Below are 12,791 nucleotides of genomic sequence, written 5' to 3'. Positions count from 1 at the left end.
GTATGAAGAAAAATCTGAAAAGGAAATACGTCTTTTTCTCCAGAATGGAACACTGATTCTCCCAACTGCGAAAGACATTTTAGCACAGTAGAAATGCATTCATACCTAAATCTGACTGCATTAGATAATCTTGGTAGAAATAGTATAATAAAAACTATGGAATACAAAGCGTTTTAACTGAAATATGGATTCATTACTTCCCAGTACAAGTTTCTGGATGTAAGCTTATAACTAGAGTTCCTCATGACTTAGTTTTAGACATTTTAATTATAGAATTTAATTCATTTAATGCTCTTGAAGTAGTTTTCCTTAAGTATTTTAACATTCCCTTTTAAGAGGTTTCCACAAAATTAAATTACTTAGAAAAATGTTTATCCTTGACTACATCACAGAACAAATTAAACCATCAGTGCAGCACCATGGCTTGGTCAGGTACAAGTGAATGAGACTTTATACGCTCCCTCATGGTGTGACCTTAAAGGTATCTCCCTGCAGCTAGAGGTTTTCATACTAAGTGAAGTAAGTTAGAAAGACAAATACCATATGATATCACTTATATGTGGAATCTAAAGTATGGTACTAATGAACCTACCTCCAAAACAGAAACAGACTCACAGACATAGAGAACAGACTTGTGGTTGCCAAGGGAGAAGGGGGGAGGTGAGGGATGGACTGGGAGTTTGGGGTTAGTAGATGCAAACTATTACACACTGAATGGATAAACAACAAGGTCCTACTGTATAGCACTGGGAACTATATTCAGTATCTTGATATAAACCATAATGGAAAAGAATACAAAAAAGAATGTATATATGTGTATAACTGAATCACTTTGCCGTACAGCAGAAATGAATACAACATTGTAAATCAACTATACTTCAATTTAAGAAAAATATATAAAGGCATCTCCCTAAACACCCAAAGCTGTTATCTTGAAATAAATGAGCTCCAAAGAGTAAAAACAGATGACCATATTTTATTATCAGTTCAATCATATCCCCAAGTGAAAGATAACATTAAATATTTATTCTGCAATTTAAATTCATATCCTATCTTAGATAGGCTATCATGGAGGCAACATTATGAATTAAATATTATCATAATATTTTCAAAGTTATACTATCTTTGGTGATTTTTAATACTCCATATTTAATTTAGTCTTATTCTATACAACTTATAATGTACAAATATGTAGATTTAGTAAAATTATATAAAAGATGTATGTAACATTTATAAGAAATATCCTAAGTATAAAATAATTGAAGACGTGAGGAAAACTTGATAAGGACTCACATGCCGGCACATATACACACACGCTTAAATCTCTCCCCTCCCTCCACTGGGAGCAGTGCCTTCTGTGTTTGGCTAGATGAGTTTGGTCTCAAATTCACAATCACTTGTTTTACTATTTAAATTTGTCTTCTTCTTTCTCTTCATATTTTCCCTAACTCCCGGGGTATAAATCCAACTGTAATTTTTTAATGGAGGAGTTTTTAGGTTTGAAAGTTGTCATGGACGAAATTGTATTCCCCCCAAATTCATATGTTGAAGCCCTGCCGCCAAGGTGACTGTATTTACAGACAGGACCTCTGAGGAGGTAATTAAGGTTACGTGAGGTCATAAAGGTGGGAACATAATTCAAGAGGACCGGTGTTCTCAAAAGAAGAGGCAGAGACACCAGAGAACACAGTGGAAAGGCCATGTGAGGACACACTCACTGAGCGGGCACCATCAGCAAGTCAGAGAGGTCTCAACAAAAACCAACCCTGTCAGCACCTTGCTCTTGGACTTCCAGCCTCTCTGAACTGTGAGAAAATACATTTCTGGTGCTTAAGCCCCTAGTCTGGGGTACTTTGTTATGGCAGCCTGAGCAGATGAATACAAAAGCTAAAAATTATTTTTAGAAATTAAAAGACCAAGTTTATTTTCTAATCTTTGTGAATAGTGAATGAATCACTGGAATAAATCCTGTCCAAATAAATATACGAAAATCTGATCGTGCAGTTGTGCTCAGGTGGAAATCCTGTTCTCCTCAAAGGAAACTCTTTGCTCTTGTGTGAGTGAGTGCCTCTCACTGCGGTGCCCATGTGACCAGGAGCACAGGTGCATGACTCCTTCCCATGACATGGTGACAGGCTCAGTCACACCCGAAACACTGTGATTTGACCTGAACTTAGATCTCGGTGGCCTCTCACTTTCACCATCTAGATCTTAGTTTTAGTTTTTCTTCTTTTGCGAGTTTCCTCCTCACCCCTACATACACACGTAATGTTCTAGCAATACTGAACTCTTCATTATTCTAAGATAGCACGCTTTTCTTTTTACTTTGCAGTAGGAATTTAATATAATATTTATATAACAAAAGATATGCATAATTTTCTAGTTCACTGTGTTTTGGAAGATTGAAACCATTTTCACCTGTCATGCCTTGCCTTTCTTTTTAAACAAAAGTTTATTATGAAAGTTACAAACATAGAAAAATAGAGGGAATATCACCATGAATTTCCTTATATCCATCACCAAGATTCAACATGTCCATGATCCTGGCAGATGGTTAATTTTTTAGTAAGAATTAAACTGAACCCTTTTACATAATGAATACATTCCTTAAACTTTCACATTTTTATTGTAACAAATAATAATATAAGCCTGGTAATGTTTCCTTATGAATTTAGACAAATAGGAAATCATGTGCACTAAAATGAAGTATTTATAATCTTTGCCCTCTACATTGCTTATTTAAAAAATCTGCCGTGATGATATTACGACAGACTTTATTGACTCTTTAATCTCACCTTGAAATGTGGTGACTGTTGGCTTAAAGGATAGTTTTGTAAATAGTTGCAGCTCTAAGTTGTTAAAGGCGAAATAATAGATCATAGATTTTTATTTTTCAAAACATTTTAAAACCACTCCATATGGCTAATAGCTTTGAATACAGTAAAGTCTAGCTTTAACCTTTCCTTATTTTTTAAGCAAAATCTGTTGGAAATCTTAGATGACGAGTCAATTATGTATAAGCAAACACTGAGAAAAACATACTTACTTTAGGCTATAATAATGATTCTTAACCTTTTTACAACTGACACCATGTCAGTGCATCTCCTGGGGACATACTGAAGAGGACCTTCATGGGGGCAGAAGTAGCAGATCTAGAGCTCTGAGAGATAAGGTCCTTGTTCCTCCAAAGCTGTGGAGAGCTTAGAGCAGCCATTCAGTACGGGCTGAGAGTTCAAGAAGATGGACTACCAAGACACAATAGTGTCAGGTGAAGAGGGGCCTTATGACCAGGAAGGTGAAGCCAACAAGGACCATTTGAAAGGGACTTCTGAACGCCCAGATTACATGCTAAGGAAAAGCATCAGGTGAGACTGTGAGTTACTTCTGCTATAAATAGTTTACACCCCACGATTTTTTCACTCAATGCACAGCTGTGGTTTGACCACAATGAGTGGCCAGAATGAGCAGTGAAGGGACATCAGACAAGAAAAATGAAGGGAAAGGCTAGAGCTTCATGGATACCTCTTTAGATGATTAGGTAGACTTTACCATTCCCCACCACCTTTTGTTCCCCTGATGTTGATACTGAAAAACAATCAAGGTAACTTATACTAGAAATATCCCCAGATGTGGGAAACTGTATTTAAATTCTGCAGGAGTGGTTACTCTGTGTTTCATATTTCTCTCCCTGTCTAGCCCCTGTTCACTTTTTTCAAAAAAGTTTTTATTGGAGTAGAGCTGCTTTACAATGGTTCTACTGTACAGCAAAGTGAATCAGTTATATGTATACATATATCCCCTGTTTTTTGGACTTCCTTCCCATTTAGGTCACCACAGAGCATTGAGTACAGGTCCCTGTGCTACACAGTAGGTTCTCATTAGTTATCTATTTTATACATAGTATCAACATTGTATATATGTCAGTCTCCATCTCCCAATTCATCCCACCCCCTCCTTCCCCCTTGGTATCCATACATCTGCTCTCTATGTCTGTGTCTCTATTTCTGCTTTGCAAATAAGATCATCTATACCATTTTTTAAGATCCCACATATACGCGTTAGTGTATGATATTTGTTTTTCTCTTTCTGACTTACTTCACTCTGCATTGACAGTCTCTAGGTCCATCCCTGTCTCTACAAAGTACCCAGTTTTGTTCCTTTTAATGGCTGAGTAATATTCCATTGTATATATGTACCACATCTTCTTTATCTATTCCTCTGTTGATGAACATTTAGGTTGCTTCCATGTTCTGGCTATTGTAAATAGTGCTTCAATGAACACTGGGGTACATGTATCTTTTTGAACTATGGTTTTCTCTGTGTATATGCCCAGTAATGGGATTGCTGGGTCATATGGTAGTTCTATTTTTAGCTTTTTAAGGAACTTCCATACTGTTCTCCATAGTGGCTGTATCAATTTATGCTCCCACCAGCAGTGCAAGAGGGTTCCCTTTTCTCCACACCCTCTCCGGCACTTACTGTTCGTAGAATTTTTTTTGTGTGTAGTATGCGGGGCTCTCACTATTGTGGCCTCTCCCGTTGCGGAGCACAGGCTCTGGACGTGCAGGCTCAGCGGCCAGGGCTTATGGGCCCAGCCGCTCCGCAGCATGTGGGATCTTCCCAGACCGGGGCACAAACCCGTGTCCGTTGCATCGGCAGGCGGACTCTCAACCACTGCGCCACCAGGAAAGCCCTGTTCGTAGAATTTTTGATGATGGCCATTCTGACCGGTGTGAGGTGATACCTCATTGTAGTTTTGATTTGCATTTCTCTAATAATCAGTGATGTTGACCATCCTTTCATGTGTCTCTTGGCCATCTGTGTGTCTTCTCTGGAGAAATGTCTATTTAGATCTTCTGCCCATTTTTTTGATTAGGTTGTTTTTTTGATATTGAGCTGCATGAGCTGTTTGTATATTTTGGAGATTAATCCTTTGTCAGTTGCTTCATTTGCAAACATTTTCTCCCATTCTGAGGGTTGTCTTTTCATCTTGTTTATGGTTTCCTTTGCTGTGCAAAAGCTTTTAAGTTTCATTAGGTCCCGTTTATTTTTGTTTTTATTTTCATTACTCTAGGCAGTGGATGGAAAAAGACCTTGCTGTGATTTATGTCAGAGAGTGTTCTGCCTATATTTTCCTCTAAGAGTTTTACAATATCTGGCTTTACATTTAGGTCTTTAATCCATTTTGAGTTTATTTTTGTGTATGGTGTTAGGCAGTGCTCTAATTTCATTCTTTTACATGTAGCTGTCCAGTTTTCCCAGCCCCACTTATTGAAGAGGCTGTCTTTTTTCCACTGTATAGTCTTGCCTCCTTCGTCATAGATTAGGTGACCATAGGTGCGTGGGTTTATCTGTGTAGCCCCTGTTCACTTTTGACCTTACCCTGCCGTGCTCCTCCCTGGCCTGCCCCAGGTACCCACCACCACCAGGACCACTGTCCAGCTTTGTTCTACCACGCTCACTATCGCTTCCAGTCTCTGCTTGCTATCCCTCTGTCCAAACAACGAGGGTGGAAAGCACGATGTCGTGACACACTAAGGCTTTTAAAAATGCAGTGTTGCTACATACTGTGTGGCAGAAAAATGAGGCAGAGGCTAAGAACAGTGTTAGATGAATAATTGGTACTCGCTGTATAACACAATATAGGCCACACAGACTAATTATATACCTAAACACCTTCTATAAAGCTTAGTCAGTAGCTAATTTAAATGTAAATATGTCCCGTATTATAATTTTCCTATTTTCTAAAGGAAATACTACAGCACCCCCTCCTATCCACCAGCTCTAAGACAAATATTTTTTAAAACGTGCTGCTTGTACCACTTGAAAAGTCAGTGGGTTATATTACTGATACTTTTTAATTTCTAAAATTACATTTGTTAATATAGCTCTTAAACGTCTTTATAATGTGCAGCATGGAATTTATTTATATTTATCTTTTGTATTTTCTTTAAGCAAAGAGAAGTTGCTTTTTTTCCATCAACATTTTGATGTAGATTCTGAGTCCAGGTGAGAAGGAACGAGGCAAACTAGGGCTTGGTTTAGTCTTTATCATTTAATAAGAATTTCAAAATAATAACTTTATAGAGACTAAATGCTACAGTAGATAAAACTTTCAGGAAAAATATGGGACTATAGTCTATTATATATAAATGTATTTTCCTTGACAATTTAAATCATGATTATTCAATAAGATGAATGGTAATTAGTCATTTGTATTTTATCAAATCTTTTCACGGAGAATAAAATTTGTTGTAATACTCTTCTTGAAGTTCATGCTGAGAGAATGCCTTAAAATTAGTCATTATAATAATAAAGAACTCAAGCATTTCCTCTTTTGTTAGACTTAAGCTCAATCTTTCTTCTACTAAAACATCATCAACTGTCAGAGCATTACAGTAATATTCTGGTATTTAATCCAGTCAAAATAGTGGGGAAATCTACTGGCTCATAAGCAAGTCTAATAGCCAACTGAATGTCGTCCAACAAGGAAAAAACCGTCTCTGGACAGGAATGTGGCAATTTTCTCCTCCAGTGCTTCAGAATCTCTCTAAATATTGACAAGATATTCATGAGGAAGCCATGAAATGCATTAAATCAGAGGTGGCTTCCCATAACATACAAAACATCTAGATGAAAAGGAAATGTTTATTCAATCACTTATGAATTTCTAAATGCCAGCCAAGTTTAGAAGGGTCAAAATGAAACCTTAAAATGTTAACCTGAGTACTGAAATGAGAGTGTCTATAACACAGTCACTAATTCGGGTGTATGTGTGTGTATATATATATATATATTTTTTTTGTTTGTTTGTTTGTTTAATTTTTATCTATTTATTTATTTTATTTTTGTCTGTGTTGGGTCTTCGTTTCTGTGCGAGGGCTTTCTCTAGTTGTGGCAAGTGGGGGCCACTCTTCATTGCGGTGCGCGGGCCTCTCACTGTCGCGGCCTGTCTTGTTGCGGAGCACAGGCTCCAGACGCGCAGGCTCAGTAGTTGTGGCTCACGGGCCCAGTTGCTCCACGGCATGTGGGATCCTCCCAGACCAGGGCTCGAACCCGTGTCCCTTGCATTGGCAGGCGGAATCTCAACCACTGTGCCACCAGGGAAGCCCGAAGGGGGTTTTTGTTTGTTTGTTTGTTTTTTTGCGGTACGCGGGCCTCTCACTGTTGTGGCCTCTCCCGTTGTGGAGCGCAGGCTCAGCGGCCATGGCTCACGGGCCCAGCCGCTCCGCAGCACGTGGGATCTTCCCGGGCCGGGGCACGAACCCGTGTCCCCTGCATCAGCAGGCGGACTCTCAACCACTGCGCCACCAGGGAAGCCCCCGGGTGTATATTTTTAAAAGAAGAAGAGCAAATGCAAACAAGAAGTACCAATGCCGACTCACATGTCGCTGCCATGTTGAACTTCATCCTGCTCCTTGGACTGGCGTCGTCGCTGTTTGGTGGATGTGGAGAAAGATGCTGATGATGTTCCAGATTCTGAGTCCTCTGAACTTTGCCCTCCAGAGCTATTAACATCCAAAAGATGTTGTTCTACGGCTGACCGGATGGTTCTTTCTAAGAGTCTGGTAAAAAAGAATGCAGAGTCAATCAAGCAATGAAACTTATCAATAACTGCGTTTAAAAATATGTCCCCGTACATGGAAAACACACTGGTGGTCGCCAAGGGGGAAGAGGCTGGGGGAGGGATGGAGTGGGAGGCTGGGGTCAGCAGACGTAAGCTCTTATATATAGAATGGAGAAACAACAAGGTCCTACGGTAGAGCACAGAGAACTATATTCAGTAGCCTATGATAAGCCATAATGGAAAAAAATATGAAAAAAGAATCTGCACATATATATATATATATATGTATAATGGAATCACTTTGCTCTACAGCAGAAATTAACACAACATTGTAAATCAACTATACTTCAATAAAAAAAAGTTCCCGTAATATTGGAAATATCAGTATTTTCCATGGAACATCTACTACAGCTTCATGAGCAAAGACAGTATGAGGCATTAATCCCCAAATATTTGCGCTGTGTATTAAAAACAAAGCTACACAGAACAAATTCCACCAATGTGATAATTGCGTTTTCTATCCTGGATTACTGAAACTCTCACGGCAGGTCTAGCAACAATTGTAGGAGGCATTCAGGAAATACAGATCATTTAATATAAGGCAGAATGAGGAAAGATTTTTTCCTCATAGAATAATAATGGACCTATTCTTACAAAGGTGAGTTTCTTCCAGATTTATACCAGTTCTGCAGAGGAAGACAGTATGATTTACAAAGCAAATTGGCACAAATGATTTTATGATGCCTATTATCTCTTTGGAATCCCTTTAAGATAAAATTATATAGGCAATAATGGTATTAAAAAAGAACACCTTACCAGAGCAATTACTCCTCATAACAGAATGGTAAAATCTTTCTGAACCTTTATTCAATCAAATTGTAATATACATGATTGAAGTTGTATTCATGCAAACACCCCAATGTATATCACTGGAGATGGAAGGATAGATTTCTGAAGAAAACAGGTAAGCTCAGGGGCTAAAAAGAGTGCATGATAAGACAGATGATGTATCATTTTTAAAGCAATATAATCTTTCAATGTGTCTAAACCCATTTTTATCACTTCATTATTTAATTCTGAATAAGCAGGCATGAAAAATTCTAAACTGACACTCCTCAAAGCATGTTTTCCTTCACTTGAAAAAAGAATCACATCCAAACTCATCAAACTGTATACATTAAGTATACAATACAATAAGTATGTGTATAGTTTTTTGTATATACACCTCAAAAAAGCTGTTAAAAATTTTAAAAACCACATATATATTTTAAAAGTGGTCAGATTGAGAAACACATTCAGTTAAATGAGTTTTGAAAATTTAAGAACTTTACATTTTCCAAATGTAGTTTTATAATAGACTCATAGTAATTTCATTAAAACTATTTTACAACAATGAGCAAGTACAGAATGACTAGGCATTAGGACTTTAATATCTAGAACTCTACAACCCCACGATTTGAGATTACCTCATAGTGGTACATAGGAAAGTGAATAAATTAATATATACATACATACCAAAGCCACACCTTTTCCAAACGTTATACAAGACATATAAGAAGTAAAGGTCATTAGGAAACAGACAAGAACACATCAGTCTTGCTGTAATTCTGGAATCTCTTTAAAATTCTCAAAGATAAAAGACATCAAATCTGCCCTCGGAGTGCTTCCTCCCATAACAAGGAAGGGAAAAAAAAAAAAATCCCAACTCATCCTATTAGAGCCACATTCATACCAATGTGTGTTCCTTCTAATGCTTTTCTCTTCTTCCTTATCACACACCCGCCCCTTCTCAGCCGCCTGATCCCTGCTCATGGAAGATGCTCCCAAAGGCCCACCCAGGTCCCAGCAATGTCATGGGGTGAAGCACAACGAACAGGCAGGGGGAGATGGTTGCAGTTCAGATTTTAGTGTAAGTGCGGTTGGTCGTCTTAGGAGGAAAAAGACATGCGATGGACATAATTAACAGAGCACTGCCACTGCCCTGTGGAAGAGGGACTTGCTGCCATCACTAACTTGCCTCCTTTTCTGTGTCCTATCAGACTGTAAAGGCCCCAAAGGCAGAGCACAAGGCTTCTTTGACATTAGACACCTAACACTATGCTTGGCATATAGCAGGCACTCCGTAAACGGAGGCCGATTCAAACGAACAAAGGAAGACGTAAAACACACGGTTCATGTTTCCACCTTTAATGGCAAGACACCTCCCAACGCACACAGACTGCTTTGCGCGTACTAACTGCCACGATTTTGACTAAAATACACAGAAAATCTCACATGTGCACACGGCTGAGGGGTCTCCAGTCACACACCCACACAGAAGCTCAAACGGGAACACTTCTTATTTGGTCTTCTCCTCTGGGTGGTTTTAAAAATCATCATTTGTTGCTTATTATATTAACCTCCAATGCTATACACCATTAGAAAAGCTTTTTAATGTTTAATACATAAGAGGAGGGGGAAAAAAGCCCAAAATCCGGATCACTTACTCGCCCGTTGCCGACACATTGCTGACTTGGGATACGTGGGCACTGTAGAAAAGAAGTAAAAGAAAGGAAGCCAGGTTAGACAGAGGACCAGAGAGTGCGAATCCAACATGTGAGGGCATCCCGGGCTGAAAGTATTAGCCCTGAATGACCCTCACGTGACATTTAATTACCCACTGACCGATGCTGATTTTTACCTGTCTCTAGATTAGAGATGGCCCTGGGAGCATATCCCCAAACAGCTTCTTTTCTCCATGTTAAGATGTCCATGACGGAGAGTTTCAAAGGTGACCCCTGAAAACCATTTCTGCCTCTCAGACTATTGCCATGGCCCTAGTCTGGGGTCTTTGAATTTTCCCCAAATGTTAATACGATTGCTGCCCACTGCTTTCCTGCTACCAACTGCCCTGTCTCTGCTCTCTGCAGCCCAAGTCTGTTCCCTCCTGCCCCACTCCCTCCGGACCTGCAGACAGAAGCATCTTCCTAAAACTGCTCTGAACATGGAGCGGGGGCCGTAGGGGACAGAGAACAAGGAATAAACACTGTTTTCTACACGACTCTATCTGAGCCACATTTTCTGCCTAAGTTCCTCAAGATGGAAAATACCTCAAGCTCTATAATGTTTCATCTTAACACCTAATTTATAGCCCTTTTATTGAGCATTTATAAACTTCCTCTAACTTTCCTATTTTCTCCAAAGCCTGAATTCCTTAGAAAGTATTAAAAAGTAGTCAGTAAAAAAAAAAAAAAGTAGTCCATATAAAACGGAATGGTGAAATGAGAGAACACTATCTGATTAGCACGCTTCAGAACTTCACCCTTTTGCCCCCGTTCTACTTTCATATAAGCACAGTGTGGGTCGAGGCTGGCATCTGTCTTAACCATATCAGTGCGCGTACTTTCTTACGTTCTGCCCTGTACTGCTTAATTGGCTTCTAAGTCAAGATTCAAAAGTATCTATGTTGAAAATGAGATTAAAAAAAAATCTTCAGTGCATGTCAAACTACACTTTTGCCTAATCTAACAGTTCTCCCATTTTTACTTTCTTCTGTGTAGAAGACACCTGAAGAAAAGAAAAGCTGTTAATGACCAATACTGATGGTTGCCTTTCAATCACTCCAAGCATCCTCATTTACACTACAGAATTTTCAGCATGTGAATGTGTTGCTTTGGAATCATCTGTCGAGCTTTTCTTCCACGTATGTGTATATGTGTATCTCATCCCTTTCCATTTAGAACCTAAGTGCTTCCAGGGACTGTATAATATTCCTCATTTTCTTTCATGACAATACCTACGAATACCACCAGCACATACTCATTATCCCAAAGGTGATCAACAGACACTCACTCTTTAACCCCAGAGAATTCCTTTAGCTAAAGCTGTAGCTCTTTGTCATGGTCACAAACCACAGCCAAGTCCCAGAAAAACTGCATAAAAGGGTGCTGTTGTTCACAAGGGAAACGTATGAGAAGAATCGTCATTAATAAATGAATGAACAAATAAATAAACCCGAATGCTTACTGAGTGCCGTGCTTCAGACATTGTGCTTAGTATTGCTTACATAGCTTTTCTCATTTACTGTTTACAAGAACCCCATGAAGTAGGTACCATTGTTTTCTTTTCCCTATTTTCAAATGAAGAGGTTAGAGAGGTTAAGTAACTCACAGTCATAGAGCCAAGAAGCAGATGAGCTGAGATTGGAACCAAGAAAGTTTTAGCTTGGAGTCTCAGCTCCTAATCACTACACTCGACTTTTTGAATCCATCACTCACTAGAAGAAACACTCACCAGAGTCACCTTCCCATATGGAGGCCTGGACTCAGGTATTTAACTTTGCTTTTAATTACAACCATTTCTGCCTCACAATACCTGCTATTCATAGAGGTTCCCAGGTTACATAACCAACAATAAATCCTTTGCGGCTCTCTGTCCTGAGCTGGAACAGGCAGTCCCTGCTTTCGATGCCTGTGGCTCACTCTCTGTAAATTCAACACTGTATAATTAACTCCGGCGCTCCATGTCTCACGCAGTTACACAACCTTGGTTTTGGGGGCAGGGGCCAATTTGAATAATGACTCCGGGAGAACATACAGGCGGGAAAAGAATACAGAGCTGCTAGATCCTAAAAACATTCCAAAGACATAGAAATATAATCAGCCAGTCAGTCAGCCATGTCATCTCAGAATGAAGAGATACATTTCCTCTCCTCCCTTCTACACACTTTTGACCTGAACTTCTTTTTGCTTATTAAAAAGCACACACTGATATTTTTATGTTCCTTTTGGGGTGGGGTGGGGCGTAGGGAGGAGAAGATGAAAAAAGGCGAGGAAGAAAGAGACACGGAAATGACAACAAATGGGACCAGGTTCTGAGACTCCTAACTCTCTCTCAAACTCTAATGTGCACCAGAATCACCCGGGATCTTGTTCACACAGATTCTGATACAGTAGGTCTAGGTCTAGGAAAGGGGACCTGAGATTTTGTATTTCTAACACATTCCCCAGTGATTCTGATGCTGTTGATTTGTGGAGGACATTGTTTAGCAAGGTTCCAAATTCCTGCAACTGAAATTCTTTTAGACTTCAGTGACTTAGATATCACAATTGCTGTTTTGAAAGATTCTAAGTTATGAAGGTATGATTTGGAAAACCTATGCTAATTGGAATGAATAAAAGGCAATACATCAGAGCTTAAAGAAAAATGACCTGAGCCATCGAAATCAGTCTTAAAGAGCCTTTCT

The 12,791-nt window shown here is 39.2% G+C and overlaps 1 protein-coding gene across 7 annotated transcripts in view; it reads right to left on the bottom strand.

The window, feature by feature from the left end:
* The window catches only part of FAM13A (family with sequence similarity 13 member A), a 356,140-nt gene that overhangs the window by 59,405 nt on the left and 283,944 nt on the right, over nucleotides 1–12,791 (bottom strand). For all 7 annotated transcript variants that reach the window (XR_009564127.2, XM_060299807.1, XM_060299808.1 and 4 more), the window contains 2 exons: nucleotides 10,054–10,095; nucleotides 7,386–7,565 (listed from right to left, as the gene is read on the bottom strand). Coding sequence is in view for 6 of the 7 variants with exons in the window: in XM_060299807.1 (XP_060155790.1) it covers nucleotides 7,386–7,565; nucleotides 10,054–10,095 (222 nt within the window). In the remaining variant the exon portion in view is untranslated. The remainder of the gene's footprint in view (nucleotides 1–7,385; nucleotides 7,566–10,053; nucleotides 10,096–12,791) is intronic.

This window comes from Globicephala melas, chromosome 5 (genome assembly GCF_963455315.2).
Source record: "Globicephala melas chromosome 5, mGloMel1.2, whole genome shotgun sequence".
In the NCBI taxonomy this organism is placed as follows: domain Eukaryota; kingdom Metazoa; phylum Chordata; class Mammalia; order Artiodactyla; family Delphinidae; genus Globicephala; species Globicephala melas.
This window is presented reverse-complemented; position numbering and strand designations above follow the sequence as displayed.